General features: G+C 35.2%; 2 protein-coding genes across 2 annotated transcripts in view; one reads left to right on the top strand and one right to left on the bottom strand.

Annotated features, from left to right (window-relative positions):
* The window catches only part of ACAD11 (acyl-CoA dehydrogenase family member 11), a 91371-nt gene that overhangs the window by 27186 nt on the left and 41638 nt on the right, over nucleotides 1–22547 (top strand). Inside the window, exons 6-13 of the mRNA XM_047099005.1 lie at nucleotides 358–499; nucleotides 864–985; nucleotides 2919–3025; nucleotides 4230–4356; nucleotides 11214–11291; nucleotides 12045–12183; nucleotides 16965–17072; nucleotides 18443–18541. Coding sequence (XP_046954961.1) covers nucleotides 358–499; nucleotides 864–985; nucleotides 2919–3025; nucleotides 4230–4356; nucleotides 11214–11291; nucleotides 12045–12183; nucleotides 16965–17072; nucleotides 18443–18541 — 922 coding nt within the window. The remainder of the gene's footprint in view (nucleotides 1–357; nucleotides 500–863; nucleotides 986–2918; nucleotides 3026–4229; nucleotides 4357–11213; nucleotides 11292–12044; nucleotides 12184–16964; nucleotides 17073–18442; nucleotides 18542–22547) is intronic.
* Nucleotides 18909–20883, bottom strand: ACKR4 (atypical chemokine receptor 4). The gene has a single exon (XM_047099010.1). The coding sequence runs from the start codon at nucleotides 20799–20801 to the stop codon at nucleotides 19749–19751; it is 1053 nt and encodes a 350-aa protein (XP_046954966.1). The 5' UTR covers nucleotides 20802–20883; the 3' UTR covers nucleotides 18909–19748.

Below are 22547 nucleotides of genomic sequence, written 5' to 3'. Positions count from 1 at the left end.
TGTAGGTGAAGACTGCAAACTATGGCCTCAGATTTGCTTTTGATGAAAAACAGGATTTCATTTATTTCCTTGTTTTAGTTTTGTATTAAATATGTTAAAACCTTGGGGCGCCTGGGTGGCGCAGTCGGTTAAGCGTCCGACTTCAGCCAGGTCACGATCTCGCGGTCTGTGAGTTCGAGCCCCGCGTCGGGCTCTGGGCTGATGGCTCAGAGCCTGGAGCCTGTTTCCGATTCTGTGTCTCCCTGTCTCTCTGCCCCTCTCTGTCTCTCTCTGTCCCAAAAATAAAATAAAAAAACGTTGAAAAAAAAATTTTTTTTTTAAATAAATATGTTAAAACCTTTTCATTTTTAATTGCAGTCTCGAGTTATAGCTGTACTGGATTGGGAGCTTTCAACCATTGGTCATCCTTTGTCAGACTTAGCTCATCTCTCCGGGTTCTACTTTTGGCCAAGGACAGTTCCAATGCTAAATCAAAGTTCTTATTTTCAAGAAAACATAGGTATGAAACCATCACGTTGCCTAAATTGCTATTAATATAAAATTATATTTATTATTCTTCATAATTAAAAGGTAAGATTATATAGCAATTTTAGTTAAGAACTTTTAATTACTTTCTTGAAATGTTTCTAAATCATTTTGTTCTTGATTTTTCTGAACATAGCATTTCACTTTTAGCAATTTATGATACAATACAGCTTTTTTATATACATCATTCTTTTTAGAAGTCAACATTCAGAACATGTTTGTTATTCGAATTAATGGTTATTATATTCAGTTTTATATGCATATGCAATTTTATTACAGTTTGAAATATTCACCATGATATCTTTCATTAAATTTTACAGTATGTGCTATTTTTATAGGGATACCATCAATGGAAGAAATGATTTCAATATATTGCCGCTGCAGAGGAATTAATTCTATTCTTCCTAACTGGAATTTCTTTATTGCCCTGGCATATTTTAAAATGGCTAGCATAGCACAGGTAAAACTATTTTTAACCTGTGTTTCACTTTTATTTATTAATGTAATGTTCACAATATTTTCTGGTCTTCAGGAGTTTTATATTCTTTGTCCTTAGATCATTTTGCTTTTGATAATGACAAATACCAGATATGGTTGAATATGAATCCAGAATTTACAGAATAGGAACTTGGAAGGGAAAAAACCAAGTAGCAAAACGTGTTATCACTTTTGGGGGAGGGGAGGGGAGAAAGACATAAAGAGAAAAAGAGAAAGCCATGTGAAGATTCAGTATTACCTGAATATCCATTTTAAGAAAGAGCTAAAATTTTTAATGATGTTTGCTTCAAATATAAAACCATTTATTAACAAGGGCCATGATAAAGAAAGAAATAATTTTTGCATGTCCCAAAGCCTCGCATAGTACCTAGAATATAGTTGCCTCTTAATATGTGTTTTTGAGAGATTAGATGAGTAAAATTTTCCATTTTCTAACAAGGTCATATTTATGTGATTAATTTTGAGAGGAAATTGAGCATACATTTAGTTTTTTATATTATGGCTTCATCTGAAATGTATTCGTATTTATACTGATTTAGTTTCCATGTGCTTTGAATCTCGGGTGTTTATTTAAGAAACTGAGATGCTTTATCAGTGGCAAAGGGCTAGGGCTTGGTGGAATAAGTAAATAAGAGATTTCAGAAACAAAAAAGAATGGGAAAAGAATTAAGGTTTTTTTCCCCTTGTCTCCAGAGTCCATGCTATCCATGAACAACTGAAATGTCTTCCAGGATATAGTTGTATTACATTTCATCCTGTGTTTTAGAATCATGTTAATTACGTTGATTGGATGGGTTTCTCAAAATAGGGATTATGGTATGTTTTTTATATTTGTCAGCTTCCACGAATAGGCTTTGAATTTAAAATAGATTTTCTTTTCAAACAAAAGTTTGACGTGGGTTATGTTGAAATTAATATGTATGTCATACATTATATGTGGTAACCTTAGAGATGATCATAAACATTCTATTCTAACTATAAATATGAAATTGGAAATGATGGAAAAACTGTTAGGGTATATTATTGCATAAAGAATTACGTGAAGAAATAAAACTAAGGAGATTCAGTTGATTGTGTTTGGGTGGAAGAAGCAAGGGAGAGGAGAGTGTGCTATGTTGAAAGCATAGAGGATGGAGAAGAGAGGCACCTGGGTGGCTCAGTTGGTTAAGCGTCCCACTCTTGGTTTCGATTCAGGTCATGATCTCCTGGTTCCTGAGTTCAAACCCCATGTTGAGCTCTGCATTGACAGCAGAGCCTGCTTGGGATTCTCTCTCTCTCTCTCTCTCTCTCTCTCTCTCTCTCTCTCTCTGCCTCTCCCCTGCATGTGTGCTCTGTCTCTCTCTCTCTAAAAATAAATGAACTTTAAAAAAAAGAACATGGAGAAGAAAGAAAAACTAATTAGAATTCAACTAACACTGGTCAAGGAGACAGTTAAGTAATCTAGGAGTCCAAAAAAAATGAGGGAAAATTTTCTTAGAGATCATGTCATTGCCTTCTCTTTAGTTTAATAGTTGTTTTGTTTGTTTTTTTTTTAACTTTATTTTTGTGTCTGTAGATTTTCCTCCAGTATGAAGGGAAAATAGTGATCTTTAGAGGTGATATAATTTGCCAATTTGGTATCTTTGTTAGCTTCTGAACTCATTTTCAAGTTTGATTTCATTTCCAGTTATAATTCTGTTAGGATAAGAGTGTGTCAACCAAATTATGCATGTATAACTCTTTAATTTAAGAAGGTATAATTATCCTTGCGTGTAAATAAGTAGAATTGGTGATCTGATTTACATTTTGATACCTTGTGAGTTTAGGGACTCACATAGCTGGGAAACTGGAAAGACTGAATAGCTGAAGAACAGTTTTTAATGAATCTTAATTGCTCTATGTTAATTTATTTATAGGGAGTATATCGTAGATATCTTCAGGGAAATAATGCATCTGAGAATAGCTTTATGTTTGCCAAGATTGTGCAACCTCTGGCAGAAACTGGATTACAACTCTCAAAACGGTAAGCAAAATGAATTCCTTGGATACCTCAAATTAGAGCCTTTATTAGATATATGTAAACTTTGGGATAGGGACTGTTTTTATTGATTACACCAGGATTGCTGCTGCCAATCACAGTAGTTTTTTGGTAACTCTCTTATATGCCTGAAAATAAAAAGAACTTCAATATAAAAAAAAATTATAATCCATATTCATGATTAAAAGTAATTTTTTTTTGCCAACTTGAGTATATAAACTTTTAAAGAGATAAAACTCTCAAATGTTTCATTTCAATAATAAGTTACTTACATATACCTATTTAAAATTACATATTACAGGGACACCTGGGTGGCTCAGTTGTTTGAGCATCCGACTCTTGATTTTGGTTCAGGTCATGATCCCAGAGTCGTGGGATTGAGCTCCGTGTGGGGCTCTACACTGTGTGAAGCCTGCTTAGGATTCTCCCCAGCCCCTCTCCCCCACTCACACACTGTCTCTGAAAAATAAAATAAAGTAACATAAAAGATGATTTATTAACTTTAGCAGTATTGCTCTTTTCCATCATATTTCATGAAATTTTATTCAGTCACGTCATAAGTGTCTCTGAAATCCATATCTCCATCAGTGGAGCACTTTTCAAGGCATCTAATTCACTTGCCAACCATACACTCCCATCTAAGTGCTGTGATCTATAGTACTTACTGAGTGCGTGGATGATGGTGTCCCTGGAAATTCTGTCCAAGCCGTAAGTTCCCATGGCATAACATTAGGACAGTTATGTCTTACAATTCATTTATAGATGGATATTTGTGTTCTCCTCAACATAACAGCTGTGTTGCTCTTCATAAAGATCTTTAAAGTTCTTGTTTATAATGACAGCCAAAAGTTGTACTTGTGAGGAATATACTAAGAATAATTACTAAATTTGTTCAATTTCTTCACTTGCTTTTTTTTAGAGATTGTGATAAGTGGCTTTAATAAAGATTCAAAACTACCACTGATTAAGGTCAGGCCAGGCTTATGTTTTACCAAGTAGTGCTTTCAGCATTAGCGTTTAATGTTCAAAGTAAAGGGATTCTGCATTCATTCCATAATATGAAAAACTTAAGAAATTACAAAATATGGCTATTCCTGAGGTATATTTTGGGGGAGTTGGGGAAGTCTTCACATTATATTCAGAAGTATAGAATAATGATTTTGGACACCTTAACTTTTTTTTAATAAAGGACTTTTGGTACTACGCCACCACAGATTGATACTTCCCAGCAGTTTTTTGTACAGAGTAAGACAGGCCAGGAAGTTCTTATTAGGATGAAGCATTTCATGAAACAACACATCCTTCCAGCTGAAAAAGTAAGTACCATACAAACAAATAGAATGTATTTGTGCTCAAGGACTGTTGATGAAAGACGTCTGTTATCTCTGTTTCTAGGAGTACCATGGTATCCTATCCTATCCTTACCTCATTCCACTCTTCCCCTTAGCACTGAGCTACTGCAGAAGCTGATAAGCTTCTAAAATATGTCAAGGGAATGCTACAGATAAATGATTGGAATTAAAATTCAGTCAAAGGGAATTAACTGTTGTAAAGTTGAGATCCTAAATATATTAGAGTAAAACATTACTTTAGGGCCTTTGCCTAAGGCTTTTTTTTATCTTTATAGACTCCTTTGAGAATTAAGAAAACTGCAGAGTAAATAAGATGGACATAACCAGAAAATTTTGCATATCATTTCAATCTATTCACAGATATACTACCTCTCTCCCCATAAGTTACTATTTTAAGGTGTTAAGTAAATAACCGTAAGTTCACTGAGGGTAGAGAAGTAACATGGTACATTCAGTCATTTAGTTAACATGTAAGTATTAGGTACCCTAATAATGGGTTAGGCATCTGGAGAACTATTGAAAGAAAAAGAAAGAACAAGACAGAGCTAATGCTTCCACAGAGCTTACACTTTAGCACAAAAGAAAGATATTAAATAAGGAAGATAAATGCTGTGAAGAAAAGATAAAAGCTATTATGAAAATAGATAAGGCGGGTGGGGCCAGGTATGTGTGTGAGTTGAACACTGGTGTAGAAATTATAATGGTTTGATTCTAGTCCATTCCTTCTACAAGTTAGATGGTCATGGGCAAATAACTTTAATTCTCAGTACCTCAGTCTTTTCATCTGTGATGTGAATAGATATGAGTAGATATACAATAAATTCTCATTTTAATTTTCCATGATTCTGAGAAGTCTAGAGCTGGACTGACAAAATCAAATAGGAAACTGAAAAAGCCCAAAATTCTTTCAATAAAAATATTGAGTTGATATGTGTTTATAAGGCAGTTACTATTGTTGCTTGAATTACATAAATATTGTTGCTTGAATTACATTGTTAGTAAAGATCTGGCATGAGATTAATTTTGCTGACCAAGTAGGGTATAGTTTTTATTTTTTGTCTTTTGTTTTTTAAAGAAAATACTACTTAAATATGAGGAAGTTCTTTCTAAAATAGTCACCTCTTACATGTGTTCAGTGATTAAGATATCACTTTGGAAACTTTATGAACTAATTAGTACATATACAATTTTGAGTTTTAAAATTCTGAACTTTTGGGTGTTAAAAAGGAAATGCAACACTTTTGGTTCAAAATGGCAGTCTGAATTCAGCATTTATCTCCTTTCCCTCAAATAAAATCCCATTAACAATAAAGAAATTTGTTTAAAGAAATAGCATAAATTGCTAAAAGCTCAAAAACAGAAATGGGACACATCAGAGGACTAAAGGTTTTGAAAAGAGAATGGAAATTGGATTTGGAAAGCAGAATGGATCATACCAAAGAATAACCTTTAACAGAAAAAGCCACATCTTAAAATCATTTTGAAATAAGAGAAGGCTGTAGCACAGGCGGTAACTTTTTTCTTTTTTTTTTTTTTAATTTTTAATGGAGTCTCCTGTGATTGGCTGGTATGGAGAGCAAGAGTGAGAAGGAAAAGAGAAATCAAGTTGTTTGACTAATTAACCTGCAAGTGGGCCATGGGGTTAGGTCTCTAACACTCCTGAATAGTAGTGGCATTTGCTTCAAATGAAAGGCTGTAAGAGTACTTTAAAAAAGTAAATGATCAGCTTAGACTTATCATGGTGATCATTTCATAATGTGTATAAATGTCAAATCACTATGTTGTACATCAAAAGCTAATGTAATACTGCATGCTAACTATACTCCAATTTAAAAAAAGACAAAACAAAAAACAAAATGAGGAAATTGAGGCCAGAGAAATTCAGCAAGTTGCCTAAATCAAAGAGAGAAGGAAGCCAATGTGGAACAGTGTGGAAAACCTGGATCTTAGAGTTAGAGCATGGGTTTTGATTCAGACTTTGTCTAAATTCTACCTTCAGTAAAAAACTTACTTCAAACATTTGACAAACACTGAGCACCTCTGTATGCTGATCACTGTGCTAGATGGTGGGGACATGGTGATATTAAATCTTATTAAGCATGACAATATTAAGCAAAGTTGATAACTTCACAGTCAAATGCAAGAGGAAGACAAACAGTGAATCAACAGTAACAACACTAGTTAATATGCATTAAGAACTTACTCCTCTGCCAGATACTGTACCAACAACTCATGTACATGTACACTGACTCATGTATTACTCTGGCTTGAAAATGAGTCAGAGAACATTTAAGCTATGAGTAATACATTTAGAACTCGAAAGAAAGAAAGAAAGAAAGAAAGAAAGAAAGAAAGAAAGAAAGAAAGAAAGAAAGAAAGAAAGAAGGGAAGGGAGGAATGAAGGAAGGAAAAGAAAGGGATGGAGGGAGGAAGGAAGAGGAGGGAAGGAGGAAGGAAGAGAGGACAAACTGAAAAGAAAGACAAGAAAGAAAGAAAGAGAAAAAGAAAGAAGAAAGAAAAACTAAAAAGAAAGAAAGAAAGGAAGGAAATGAAAAAGACAATAACAGCAACAACAAATTATCCGTTTCAAAGAAGCCAGGGCTTCAACATGAGGGTTGGTCCTCTAGAGTCCTCCATTTTTGGCTTTTTTCTTTCTTTTTTTTAGTGGGGGTATGGTGTAGACCCCCAGCTTGCCTGTCAGTTTGCCTGATTCCTATCTACTCACCCTAAAATGAAGCATATTTGTTGACATGCTTGTGCTTGGAACCAGCTGATTATTCGAAAGAGAGGCCACAATTGGCAGAAGAAACCAAGTAGCCTTGCTCTTTCATTTATAGATGTGAATGGGAATCAAAGGAAACATGCAGCACAGAAAAGAAGTATCACAAATTGGCTTGTGATACATCTGCTGAACTTAATAGCATGCAGCTATGAAAATATTTACAAAGAATTTTCAATGTAAAAGAAAATGCTTTCTTATAAGTAAAAAGCAGTCTATAGCTTTAAAGGGAAGATTGTCAATATTTTGTGTGGCAAGGAAAGCAACAATCATTTTTTCGTTGCAGATTGTTCAGATCTAGAATACATCCACACATAATAATGTGAACTTTTTCTTCCATTAAAAATCTTAAACTGGGATGCCTGGTTGACACAGTCAGTGGAGCATGTGACTCTTGATTTCAGAGTTGTGGGTTTGAGTCCCATGTTGGGTGTAGAGATTGCTTGAAAATAAAATCTTTGAAAAAAAATCTTAAACTGACATCTGTAAAAATGTTTTATCCTGTAGAATGATTCTGAACAATACTAATCCCTGTCTGTGAACATTGACATTTGAAATGATATCTGGAGAAAAGTAATTAGCTTTCTCAAAATGGGAGGGAGAAAAGTCTATAAAATTCTATCCAATATTATTATAACTAAGTTTGTAAAAATTAAAAATCATGTCTAGAAAAAAAATGTCTAGAAAGCAAGATTATGTCACATAATGCACCAGTTTTTTAGCAATACACATCTTTAGTAAGACTCTTAATGAATTTTTCATAATACTTTTACATATTTTTCCAAATTTTTATAATGGGGAAAAAATAAGCTTCATTTAAACTATTCAAATGACCATGGAAATTCCTTGGATATCTTAAAGTGAGAACATAAGAACCCATTACTTATGAAAATGTTAAAAGGCAGTTCTTCCTAATTAATATGGATAAGGAGTCCTGAAAAATAGCATGTAAAACAGGAACTAGCAACATGTTCTTGAGAACACACTTTTAACGTAATGATAACATTAGCCATATTTTCCTACTCAGTGTAATAATGTACTGGTAAAGAACTATTGTTGCTTCTTTCTAATAGACTTAAGTTTAAAGTGAAAAGCATATTATATGGAAAATTATTTGTAGGCTCAGATTTAAGATTCTGAACCAACATACTTCAAAGCCGCATCTCAATCAGTGAATGAGGAAGTTAGATGTTAAAGGTGTTATTCGGGGAGAATTGATCAGGCACCAAACTTATTTTCTGCTTCCTTCTGTTTTTCATACTCTAAGAACTAAAGAGAACTTCATTCTGATGAGATATTTTAATTCTGACTCCTGCCATACCACAAATAGATTTTGCAGATCTCTTGAATGGATAGACTTTAGAAAAGGAATTTTTAAATCACACAAGTTTTTAAATAATTATATAAACATTGGCATATTTTAACTTCTCAGAACTGTAGTATCATAAACTGTAGTATCATAACTTCTCACAAACTGTAGTCAGAGATGAGGAATTTGTAAACGTATTGCATAATATATTTCTTATCAAACACAGTAACATTGACTATTTCCACGGCAATACGAGGGATGGAAATAATAAACAACCCTAAACAGGAAATCTCCAATTTAACTGACTTCCTGACACAAATGACAAATGCTGTTTATCCTATTGGCTTTGAAAGAGCTGTCCTTTGTCTTCTTGAAGTTTTCACTAAATACATCAGTACCCTGGGCTGCCATGCTTTAATAAAAAGAACATTTCTGGGGGTGCCTGGGTGGCTCAGTTGGTTAAGCGTCTGACTTCGGCTCAGGTCATGATCTTGCAGTCCGTGAGTTCGAGCCCCACGTTGGGCTCTCTGCTGACAGCTCAGAGCCTGGAACCTGTTTCAGATTCTGTGTCTTCCTCTCTCTCTGACCCTCCCCCGTTCACGCTCTGTCTCTCCCTGTCTCAAAAATAAATAAATGTTAAAAAAATAAAAAAAAAATTTCTGAATATTATATGACTGTAAAGTGATAGAACAATTTTAGAAAATGATTTTGTAATGTGGGCTTGTGACAATATTCATAGCCTTTAATCTAGTAATTGTACTAGCCTAAGTGTAAAAAAAATAAGTACAGAGATGAATAATAGCAAATATTGGAGAATGCCATCATAGACCGTATTTTAGTTCATCTTGATTCTTTTAGTTGCACAAATTAGAGATTATTGTTACTGTTTTATGTAGCTAGTTTTTTAAAACTTTTTTAAAGTTTACTTATTTATTTTGAGAGAGATAGAGACAGCATGAGTCGGGGAGGGGCAGAGGGAGAGGGAGAGAGAATCCCAGGCAGGATCTGCAGCACCATCAGCACAGAGCCTGACGTGGGCTCGAACCCATGAAACTGCGAGACCATGACCTGAGCCAAGACCAAGAGTAGGACACTTAACCAACTGAGCCACGCAGGTGCCCCATACATAGCTAGCTTTTAATTTAGATTTACCCATATATTTATCACTTTATTTACTGTGTCTTCTTGCAACTCAGATGTTTCTTTAACGATCAACTTTCTTTAATGAGAATCTGCTAGTAACCTTTTATTTGATAGTTCTTTTTATTCCTTTTTTTTTTTTTTTTTGCTCAGGAGAGGGAACTAACCATTCAGATTCCTTGTCTCTCTGTTTCTTTATTTCTAATGCCTTTATTTTGTCCTAATTCTTGAAAGATTGTTTTATTGGATATAGAATTCTAGGTTGACAGTTACTTTCTCTCAGCAAATGAAGGCGTTGTCCCACTGATTTCTGGCTTCATTTGTTGCTCTGGGAAGTCAGTTCTCAGTCTTACTTGTTTATCTGTGATCTGTCCTCCCCTCCTCTTTCTCCTCTTAAGAGCTTTTATTTTTCTTTGGTGTTGTATAGTTTGTGCTTTGGCTTTACTTTGTTTTCTGAATTTGAAGATTGGTATCTTTGATCAGTTCTAAAAACTCAGAAGTAAATTTTTCCAGTATCCCCTCTTGTTATACTCTTGATCTTGGGCCCTAGTTAGACTGATGTGAGAACATTTCTCTATTTCCATCATATCTCTTACTCATTCATATTTTCCTTCTATTGAATTTCTGTGCCTCATTCATAGAAAGGAGTAATTTCTTCATGCTTTTTCTTCCAAATTATTTTTTTTCTGCTATATCTAATCTACTTTTCAACCATCCATAGAACAGTGGTTCTCTCAAAAGTTGGAGAGTGTCAGAATTGCCAAAGCTAGTAAAGAATACAGAAGCCCTAGGCTCATTGAAGTAAAATAGGTCATGGATTCTTGTCTTTTCACCAAGTGCCCCAGGTGATTCTGATACCAATGGTGTTTGAGAACAACTGCCATTGAATTTTTAATTACCATGGTTTTTCTTTTCCCAAGTTGCATTTGGTTCTTTTCTTTTTTTTTTTTTTTTTGGTTCTTTTTCAAATTTGGCTTATTCTGATAACCCTTGTCATACTTTTAATTCCTTCCTTTATTCCTGAAATCTATTGGACACAAATACTTTATATTCTGTATCTGATCATTAGTTTGTAGTCTTTGGAGAGTGTGAGTCTGTTAAACTATTGGTTTTGCTAATTTTTGGTAATGGTGGCTTGAAACAAGTACTTTAACAACACTTGAAAACTCAGGCTTCTTTATTTCTGACCTTTGAGAAATTTCCTTATTTTTCTTCTGACACAGCTATTCATTACTACATGTATTTTTTAAATTATTTTAAATATTTTCTCTGGCATTTTTAGTTGTTCTGCTTTAAGAGGGGTTCTTGTGACCATCCAGTGTGCTGTGTTGCTAAAATTGGAACATTCAAATCTTAGTACAAGATTTTGTAAGGCTGTCATCTAATATTGAGGCAGCATAATTTTGTGAGCAGCAAACCTCTAGAATTTTTTATACTCCTATATCTGGCTTCAGAAAGAAATATTACTGATCAAATAGCAGCTTTAAAAACCTCTTCATCTAAATATGTTTACTTTGGATATTAGCAGCTTATGGCATTATTTACTTTGTATTAACTTTAGCTAATGAACTTTTTTCTTGTTATTACTTTAAGGAGGTAATTGAGTTCTATGTTCAAAATGAAAATTCAGTGGACAGATGGAAAAAACCTTTAGTGATTGATAAACTCAAGGTAAGAAAATAAGAAAACCTTTAATAATGGAAAATTTATATACAGGTTTTGTTTTTTTTTTTTTAATGCAGGTGTTTTTCATTTGTTTTTTGAGACCTCAGTTTGTTATTTGCTGTTGTTCTGTATGCAGTGAATAAATACATCAATAACGTTTTAAAAAGAAAATATAGAATATGTAGTATGCAAATTAGGCTACATAGTGTTTTGTGTATGGTATGTGATGAAGACAGAGACAGCCTCTTAGAGCTGTTCAAAGAAAAAATATGATCAACACCACTCACTACCATCTGTCACTCAATTGAGACAGAAGTCAAGCAAGACATTTGTCCCACCTGGGCTCAATCTAAATTTGATGTTTTTAAATCTTAACCACCACACACGTAAGAAACTGAACTGTGCAAAATAGTATGTGTGGCATAATTATGCTCAAATGTGGGAGATTCTGTAAGAATTCTGTAAGATTCTGTAATCATAATTCTGTGATTCAGTAAGAAGTACCCAAGAAAGCAAATTTAGTTTTTCAGCCAAATCTAGGGAAACTTGGAGGAAAAGGCATTTCTTTAATGCCTTTTGATTGTTGTTTTATAATGACTTAATAACTATTCGGTTTCACACACTGTAGGATAAATGAAATAAATAATTTCATAAGTGTTTTTAAATTGCAAAAAGTATAAATAACAATATCTTTTAAAAATAAACTATTTTAGTTCATGGTAAATTATGATCACACTGGCGTATTCATCACCTTGACAGGAAATGGCGAAAGCAGAAGGCCTCTGGAACTTGTTTTTGCCAGCTGTAAGCGGTCTCAGCCAGGTGGACTATGCCTTGATTGCTGAAGAAACAGGAAAATGCTTTTTTGCTCCAGATGTCTTTAACTGCCAAGCACCAGGTTACTGCATTATTTAAAAACAAAACTTTCTCAGATATTTTGAGGAGTGTTTGAAGTTTGTCTATTTTATGACAGGAAGTTTTTCTACACAAAATCATGGATTTATAAACTTGTCTGTAGTTTTACTTTTCACTTACTTTGATTTAAATATTAAAAAATGGATCCAGTGTCCTCATTGGATTATTCTTTGGTTAAATATCATTACATGAAGAGTATTAGTGAATAGAGATCACCACCAAAGGGATTGCAGTATAAGGATTGCAGTTTCATGATTGGGTATTGGATATTTCTATGGCTAGTTGGAATGGCTAGGGAGTTCTAACTCTTTTGGTTAGCCTGTCTCTCCATCTATTCACTAATTACTTAGTGTTCTAGATCCTTGGGATATATCAAGGAGAAAAATACACAAAAATTCCTGCCCTCATGGAGCTGATATCCTAATGGAGGGAAACAGAAATAAATAATAAATATAGGGGCACTTGGTGGCTCAGTCAGTTAGGCATCCAACTCTTGATTTTGGTTCAGGTCATGGTTTCACGGTTTATGGGATCGAGCCCTGTCAGGGTCTGAGCTGACAGTGCGGAGCCTGCTTGGGATTCTCTCTCTCCTTTCTTTTTGCCCCTCCCCTGCACTCTCTGTCTCTCTCAAAATAAATAAATAAACATTAAAATAATAATAATAATAGGGGCACCTGGGTGTCTCAGTCAGTTAAGCATCTGACTTCAGCCTAGGTCATGATCTCACAGTTTCTGAGTTTGAGCCCCACATTGGGCTCTGTGCTAACAGCTTGAGCCTGGAGCCTGCTTCAGATTCTGTGTCTCCCTCTCTCTCTCTCTGCCCCTCCCCCACTTGCACTCTGTGTGTGTGTGTGTGTGTGTGTGTGTCTCAAAAATAAATAAACATTAAAAATAAATAATATAATAAGTAAGTAAATTATGTAGTAAGATTGAAGATGAAAAGTGCTTTGGGAATAAAAAACTTAGGGTGGGGGGGAGTGCTGGAATGCTAGGGAACAAGAAATGCAAATTACAATTTAACATGGAATGGTCAGGATCAGCCTTACTGAGAAAATGACATTCGATAAAGACTTAAAGAAGATGAGAGAGTTAGCCATGCTGATATCTGGGAGAAGAATTTTCATAGCAGAGGAAACAGAAAATGCAAAGACCCTAAGACAAGAGTGTGATTGGTGTATAGCCAAGGAGGCCAGCGTAGTAGGGAGACTAGTAAGAGAAGATAGCAGAGAGGAAAGGGCATTATAGGGTAGGTAATGGCTTCTACCTTCTGTGAAATGGGAAGCCATGGGAGATTTGAGCAGAAGAGTGACAAGATTAACTTCAGCTTTAAAAGAATCACTTTGACTACTATGTTGAGAATTAACAAAACGAGGGAAGGAAGGAAGCAGGGAGTCTCTTGTAATAATCCTAGTTAGAGATGATGGGGATTTGTTTGTTCTGGTATCAGTGGAATAGAAGTGGAAAGATTCTAAATATATTTTGAAGGAAGAGCAAAGAGGATTTCCTGATTGGATATGAGGGAGTCAAGGATACCTCCAAAGGATGCCATTAAAAATTGGAAGGATAAGGAAAGAAGGCCAGTTTTTCTTTAAAAAGGTAATATGGAAGGTATAAACCCAGAATGTAGTCTGTAGAAGATGTTTTCAAACCTGAATTTGCCAAAAAACCGGCTAAGGAACTTAAAAAACAAATTCGCAGGCTCCATTCCTGAAGATTTGATTCAGTAGGTCTAGGGTAGACCCTGTAAATGTCTTTTGTTTTTTCCCCCCAAGTTACTTTAGTTATTCTGTTGCTACTAGTCAAGGAATAACATTTCACTTGTTGTAGAAGGATGATGGTATGATATCCTATGTTGTCACTGCACAAGTTAGACCTTGATACTGCCTATTGTGCTTATTGTATGGCCCTAGTGCTAAAGCTCTCTCAAAAAGGGTTAATGAAGGATGGAACTACCAAAAAGAAGAATACTGGATGTCTGAGAGAAAACACAATATGGTTGCATAGCACAGTGTTTGCACCCTGGACTTTAACTCTCATTTATTTCCAACTATTAAGATAGTTCATGGACTTCTGATGATGGTTGAACTTATCCCTGACATGGTAAGTGGAAGGAAATCCTCTTCAAAACACCAGTTTATCAAATTACTGCTGCACTACATTTTAATCTAATAATGAGGCTATTGTAAAAATCAAGAAATCTATCCTAGAATTTCTAAAGATTTCATCTCATTTGTGTGAAGCTATTATGTTATGCTACAAAGGGGGCATAATTTCATGGAAGGATTACTGGTAGTCTTTTATTTAGAACTTTTTTTATTGCTACTCATAGTAAGAAATATATTTCATATTGTGACCCAGTATGTAGCCTATGTAGTTTTATGTGTATATTCGTGGATGGATGGATTGTACAAGGCGGGGGGCGGGGGGGAAGACTGAAAAAGAGTTTCGTGAAATAATAGTTTCCCTTATTGCATGCAACATATTCAGATATTTTCCACTGAGTCTCATCTAATGTATTCTATTTTGATCTATTTCATTTTTTAAAGAATGTTAGCCATATTCCATTAAATTTATTTCATGACCTACTAATGGGTCATAATATGAAAAATAATGCCACAGAAGACTTCCTCTGTAGACACTGCTCTGCCACTATTTCTTCATTTGACCCGTGAACTCACTTTTCACTGGAAGGTCTTTTTTCTAGCATTAAAATTTCTAGTATTAAAGTTTCATGAGTCTATTAGTTGTATTATCTAAATGACATCACCGTTCTGCTGAAATTTTTAAATTGGCCAGGAAAATACATTTTCTTTGACCAAAGTTTGATCAGCAACTCTCCTTAGCAAACAAAGATGTGTAAAACTGTAAGTAGAACACTAGGCGTTTACCCTTTGTGGTGGAGCTATCTTCATGAAGCCCTTGGGGATTGGGTTTTGGAGCATTTCCAGAGCAGATGAAGAAGGGAATGTAACTGATGTCAGTTAAATACTTTGGGAGTTTTCTTAAGTATAAAAGATGAATTTCTACTCAAGCTTCTCAAATAGTTCTAAAACCTTATGGGAACCATATGTAGCTTTCCAATTTGTCTTTTGTTTTTTTGCCCTTCATTAAATCATACAGTATTATATATTGGGATATTGAAAATAGGAATTTTTTAGAAATGTTTATTGATTCATTTTGAGATAGAAAGAGCACCAGCGGGGGAGGTGCAGAGAGAGGGAAAGAGAGAGAATCCCAAGCAGGCTCTGTGCCATCAGTGCAGAGCCCCACATGGAGCTTGAACTCACAAACTATGAGATCATGACCCGAGCCGAAATCAAGAGTTGGACGATTAACCGACTGAGCACCCCAGGTGCCCCTGAAAATAGCAATTTTTAATTCTAAAGCTCTTACTAGAAAATTTAGGGGTCTTTGGGCTGATTTTGGGGCTGGTGATTTTTTTGTAGAAATAATTTATCTAGGCTTTTTCCCATCCTGTAAAATATAACTTTGTTTTGCCAGCTTCTCAGAATAAACTGATAATTTTTGGAAAGATCTAATTCAGTATTTACTTCATTTGAACTATAACAAGAAACAATTTAAAATAAGCAAAGAAAATGATGAGTTTCATTAATTATAACTGAGGACTCATTTTTTCCCTCATTCAAAAAGCTTTTAAGCTTTAACAAATTTTAAGAATTTGTTCATCTATACGAATTTTGGGCATTTTAGTATAACTTTGGCTCTGTTAGTAGTGTCTAACCAGAGTGCAAACATATTTTAAGAGACTTAACATGTTAAGAGGCTTAACTCAGTTTTCATAGGCATTTCAGTGACTATCCATAATGTCATTTTAAGAGGTGATATTGAAAAATGCTTCCTCAAAATTTTGAGTAATCAGTTTTCAAAGGAAGGGTTTCAGATAACATTTTTTGAAGTTTGATAGGAGTGAATATCAGAGGAAAGCCTCTAGAGCATTTTGCTCCATAGCAGACATGAAGTATTCTTTTTCTTATATGAGAATGATACTAGTGTATCAGTCACTGAACAACACCCTCTGATGTGTTGGAAAGGGTCTTTGAAGTTATCTGCCGTCACTTTCTATCAGGGATTCCGTGTTTAGCATTCTCGAGATTCGACCTGGTACTTTTCTAGATGGTAGGGGGCACACAGAAGTAAGAGCATTGGTAGAGGTAGAGACAATTACTCTGTGAGTTCAGAGGAAGGAGATATTTCTGACTGGGTAATCAGAGATTCTTCACAATGCAAGTGGCTCAGAAGCAGGAATTTACTTAGGAATGATGGGTAGATTTGTACTTGAGAGAAGGCTTGGCACAAGCAAATGTATGAAAGTTAGAAAGCACAGTGTATGCTTGAGGAACAGGAGTCTCAGTGCTGGATTCTCAATAGAACATGTAATGATAATGGTTTTCCAGGAGCCATCACCCCTAGCAGAGCATATTTGCAAGAGAGCCGGGAAAGATTAAGCCAGTAAATTGTTTCCCTTAGTCCTAATTGAGTCAGCCTTCATTAGAGCCATGCTTTATTGAGATGAAGCAGACAAGTGTGTGTAATTCACAAGTTGAATAAATGTGCGCCAAATGCCATATACTTATAATAACTATTTATGGAATATCTTCATTATAAATTATATTTACATTTCATGTTTCAAAATATTTTTGTTAGCAAATACTTAAAAGGTACATGTGTATGTTGTCAACATAAGTTTGGATTTCGTATTGATAAATTTTTAAATGTAAAAGAAATGTTTTTTCTTATGTATAGACACAGGGAACATGGAGGTGCTCCACCTATATGGAAGTGAAAAGCAGAAGCAGCAGTGGCTTGAGCCTCTTCTTCAAGGAAACATTACGTCCTGCTTCTGTATGACAGGTAAAAGCAAATCACGGTTCTTCCCTTGTGCAGAGAGTTATCCTGGAGCTATTATGGATGAGCTGAAGAAAGGAGGGAGGTGCCTCTGTGTTTCAGGCAAATTCACCCATGGCTAGAAATGTAAATATGATTGTTTTGAGTGCAGTTTCAAATTTTTGGATTTTTAAATGTGCAGAATAAAATTGCCCTCCCATTTGGGAGGATACCACAGCTGATGTTTTCTGGCTGTCTACTTTAGCCATTTAGCGCAGAGTAAACCTAACTTCATAATCTTTTGACTAGCATTTCAAAAATTGTTATCTCTGGATATTTAATATCTTTTTTGCCCTTATGATGAAATACTCATATTTGTGATAATTTTATGTTGATACAAAATATTTAACCCTGCCATAAACCTAGAAAAATAGAACATTCACCAATGCTAGTCACATTGTTCAAATTATGTTCATTAGGGAAGTAAAATTAGGGGCATGTTAATGAAAAAGGGTTTGGTACCATTTGTACATAGGAAACAGCAATAACGAATTCTTCAAAGGAAAAAGTCTTTCTATAGTTGAGTTTAGAATTAAACTATATGTCATCTGGCCATAATTCTGGCCAGATTTTAAACTCTTCTATAATATTGCATATGTTTATAATAGCAAAACTGATCTTCATTTAAAATCAGTAAGAGGCATTTATTGAACACCTGTAGTATGATGTGTTTTCTACAAAGCACTAATTGGAGGTTACAGAGCAAGTACACCGCTCCGTCTAAAGGAACTGGGTCTCTAGTTTTAGAAATAGAATACACAAAATATCTGAAGGACCCATTTTAAAAAGCAGGATATTAACAAGTGCACATTACTATGATTGAGGGCTAGCCTTTACATTCTGAAATGCCATATAATAAAGCAGTTGTGTAAGGGTGTCCCATGAAAAACTTTCTGAAGACATTGTGTTGAGCATGCAGAATAAATTGGTGAGATGGAATTCTCAAGGCATAGTTAGAAATTGTCTAAAATAGTAAATTATATGGAAATCTGACTTGTAAGTATTTAGTATATTTCCACTGTGGGAAATAAAGAACAACATTTTATTCTAGTTTTGATGTTTGGAGAACGGATTCCATGAGTTATCTCAAATCATGTACCAGTGAGGGAGCCAAGAACACAATTCAGATTGCTGATCCCAGTGTTCGAAATTCATTCTTCCAATGTACACTTTTTGAATACCTGCTATGTGTAGGTTATGGGAGGTCCAGGGTAGGATGGGGGGAAGGGAAGGAACATGCCTCTATCCTCAAAGAGTTCACATTTCCTTATTCAAAGTCTCTTTTGTAAGTAGATGATGTCTGCCTGCCCATAAATTCAACCTTTGCTTATTTATAGAGCCCGATGTAGCTTCAAGTGATGCCACAAATATTGAATGTAGCATCCAACAAGACGGAGATAGCTGTGTAATTAATGGCAAGAAATGGTGGAGCAGTGGTGAGTATTCAGATCCATCCTTTGTGCCAGGTGCTGTGCTAGAATAACGTGATACATAGTTATTAGTTTTGTGATCACAGTTCCTTAAATTCTGCCTTTAAAAGCATATTGAAATTTAGAAATATTTGCTAAAAAGAAAAGTAATTTTAAAATAACATATCTTGATTCGGTGATATTTAAGAGCAGAAAACATGTCTTTTTTTCAGTTTTACAATTCACAATTTTTTAAGGTTTATGAGAGAAAATTCATATCCACGCACACTATTTGTGATCATGGTAATTTCTATCAAAATTAAATTTTAATAGGGATATATTAAATGAAATATAATTTATAAATAATTGTATTTAAAGAGATAAGATGTACATGTTATTAGAAATCATTTATTGTGTCACGTTTCTTCATTGCTTAAAAATACAAGTGCTTAAGCAAAAAAATAAGAATCTACAAGAATACATGAGAAAATGTATTCTTAACCCTCGGTAATAGACTCACATAAATGGATGAGCCCTTTAGGAAGTCGTAAAGTTGGAACCTGGGTAAATATGATTATCTAAAGATTTCTTCTAGAGTATACATGTAAATCTAATAAGATAACCAAGTTATTATTAAAGAAAGTTGACATCATGGAAGCAAATTATGTGTTCAGAAATTTAGCAGGGATAAAAAGAAAAAGAAAAAGAAAAAAAAAGAAAAAAATTTACCAGGGATGTATTAAAAGGGCCATTAAAGCTTTTTATGTATTTTTTTATTGTTAAATTGTTATTCTGTCTGGGGTCTTACGAAATCACAAACTACGAAATGGGAAAAAAGGATTAAATTTTGCTGTATAGTTATTCAAGTACTGACATTATGCAGTGAAGTCATTCTTATATTAAAATTTAGATCATTTAAAATAATTATAAATGCTCCTTTATATAAGCCTCTGTATTAATCTGTTTCAGATGGCCTAATTTATAGCATAGTGTTTTCATTATTAATATCTGTTAATACTATTTTCCTATATTGTTAATGTTAAGTTCATGTTTTGTGCACTTGTGATTTCATTTCCTCTTCTTCCTGGCTGCTACATTCTCCCATCCTCCCCCACCTTTTGATTGTTATAAGTTGGCACCACAGTGTTTAACATTTAAGTTTCAGAATAAAGCAGATGTTTTCTCTGGGGAGAAGCATCATTCATGTGAATCGAAGCAAGAGACAGTTTTACATTTAAATGCTAAAAGTACTGGTTGGCTCTGTAGGATCTTCTGAGTCAAAAGGAATCTCGTCCACGTTTTGTCTTTGTCTTCTCCAGGACCCATATTTCTTGGCAACTTTCATGATGTAGTTTTTAAACGATGCTCCCATAAAAACATACAGGACTGGGTTGAGGCAGCTGTGAAAGAGTGCGATGCTCTCTGTGATTTGGATGGCAACATCCATGCGTTTGCTCATGTCACAGTCAGTGATCAGGGAGTAGATGATGTCTATGACTTGGCAGAACCTGACAATGTTATAAGGCAGCTGAGTGACAATGAAAACTATAACCACCGTGAGCAGAACTTTGAGGGGTCGAGATTTTTTAATGTTGGGCATCCTGATGAGTGTCCTTGCTGTGACAAAGTAGCATACTCCCATAATAAGAAAGGGTATTACAAATCCAATGCAGATTTCCAACATTTGAATTGATGCTTTCACTGATGTTCCTAGGTGATATGGAAAGATGGGAATGCACCTAGCCTTGTGATTTACTGTATAAAAAACCAGCTGTGGTATACTCAGCAAGATGGCAACCATCCAGACAAAGAAACAGATAAGCCAGCATCGTTTCCCCACTCCTGATTGACTTGGGGCTTTCGTTACTGCCCAATATCTGTCTATGCTGATACAAGCCAGAAACTGCATTCCAGAGACGAAATTGACAGTGTACAAGGCTGAAGTGACTTTGCACATGATTCTCCCTAAAACCCACCCATGAACTGCATTAACTGCCCAAAAAGGCAGAGTAAATAGAAGGAGTAAATCTGCCACTGCCAAATTCAGGATGTACACATCTGTTTTGGTTCTCTGTTTCTTGTAATAGGCATAAATCGCCACTACTATGGAATTGCCTGCAATTCCAATGATGAAAGCTATTGTGAAGAAGGCAGGCAGGAAGACTTTTGCAAATTTTCTGACTTCTTCTTTTATACAGATCACTTCATACTGACTATAGTCATGAGTGCCATTCACTTCATTTTCCTCATAATAGTAATCTGTTGACTGGTTGTGTTCCAAAGCCATGGCTCCAATCTAAATGTCAAAAGGAATACAGAATATTCATTTTAATATTGTTTAAAAGGAAACAATTTTTGATCTAGCATATATTCTTTTACTCAAGAATAGATTATTGGGGCACCTGGGTGGCTCTATCAGTTAGCATCCGACTCTTGATTTCGGCTCAAGTTATGATCTCACAGGCACAGGAGTCAGGCTCCATGCTGATTGTGGAACCTGCTTGTGATTCTCTCTGTCCCTCCCCACTTATGCATACACACTCACTCTCTCTCTCTCTCTCTCTCTCTCTCTCTCAAAAATAAATAAATACTAAAAACAACAACAAAAACTAGAGAATAGATTGTTGCCATAACATAGGTGAGACTGAATCTGCCACTCTTTGAAATTTGAAACCTTTTAATGGAAACCACTTAGGAATATATCCCCAAGGTTATTTTTTCATCCTTTGGTTTTACAAGTCTGTGTGTAAGAGCTAGGATTTAAACATGAAAGATAAAATTAATACCCTGAGGAATTTTCTTAGTCATTATACCCTAAATGAAAGTAATGACTTTTATGTAAAAATAGTTGGGTTTTTTTTTAAGGTTTTACCTTTTTTAAGTAATCTCTACACCCAATATGGGGCTTGAACCCACAACCCCAAGATCAAGAGTCACATCCTCTACCAACTGAGCCAGTCAGGTACCCACAAAGTAGTTTTTAACATATGAAAAATTAGATTTCAGCAAAAGGAATAACAATGTTATTATTTTTTACATATACAACTTTGTGATTCTTATGCAGGATATTGTCAGTAAATTAAATTGTTCATCTAAAATAAAATTATTTTCAGGGAGCCAGGTGGCTCAGTCAGTTGAGTGTCCGACTTCGGCTCAGGTCATGATCTCACCATTCATGGGTTTGAGCCCCACCTTGGGCTCTGAGCTGTCAGCACAGAGCTGCTTCGGAGTCTGCTTTGGATTCTGTGTCTCCCTCTCTCTCTGCCCCTCCCCCGCTCACACTTTGTGTCTGTGTGTGTCTCTCTCTCTCAAAAATAAATAAACATTAAAAAAGACAGAACATTGTTCAAAAAATTAAACATCAAAAAAATAAAATATTTTTCTGGGGTGCCTGGCTGGCTCCATCAGTTAAGCATCCAACTCTTGACTTCAGCTCAGGTTATGATACTACCGTTCGTGAGTTCGAGCCGTGTCAGGCTGCGCACTGACAGGCAGAGTCTGCTTGGGATTCTCTCTCTCTACCCCCCCTTTTCTCTACCCCTCCCCTGCTTATGTGCACACACATTTTCTCTGAATAATAAATTAAAAAAAAATTTTTTCTTACTGCCACCAGAGCTCTATCTCTAAAATGTCAATCTGTCACTCTTCTGCTTAGCTCTCCCCTAAAAGACACATTTCTTCACCTGAAAGATAGAATCCAAGCTCCTTAGCATTATGCCCAAGACTCCCTCCCTAATGTGGTCCTACCCATGGTTCCTGCTACATTTCTCTACTATGTGCCTTACGCTGTAGACAGTAATAGTACTCATCTGAAGCACTTTGCTGGCATACACATGCTGCAGCACATATCTTCATCATTACTCATTCTGTTCCTTTATCTGATAGACTCTTTCCTGCTCTTCCCTTAAAGGGCCACTTCCTCCTCAGTTAACCTGGATCTCGCCTTGCCAGAAGACTTTCCTGATCCAATAGCTATATCTACATACATACCTACATTCACTCTTAGAGAATGGACCCCATCCTTTGGAAAAGA

This window comes from Lynx rufus, unplaced genomic scaffold (assembly GCF_022079265.1).
Source record: "Lynx rufus isolate CCGP_SWC_20201006 ecotype Redwood Valley unplaced genomic scaffold, mLynRuf1.p SCAF_5, whole genome shotgun sequence".
In the NCBI taxonomy this organism is placed as follows: Eukaryota; Metazoa; Chordata; class Mammalia; order Carnivora; family Felidae; genus Lynx; species Lynx rufus.
This window is presented reverse-complemented; position numbering and strand designations above follow the sequence as displayed.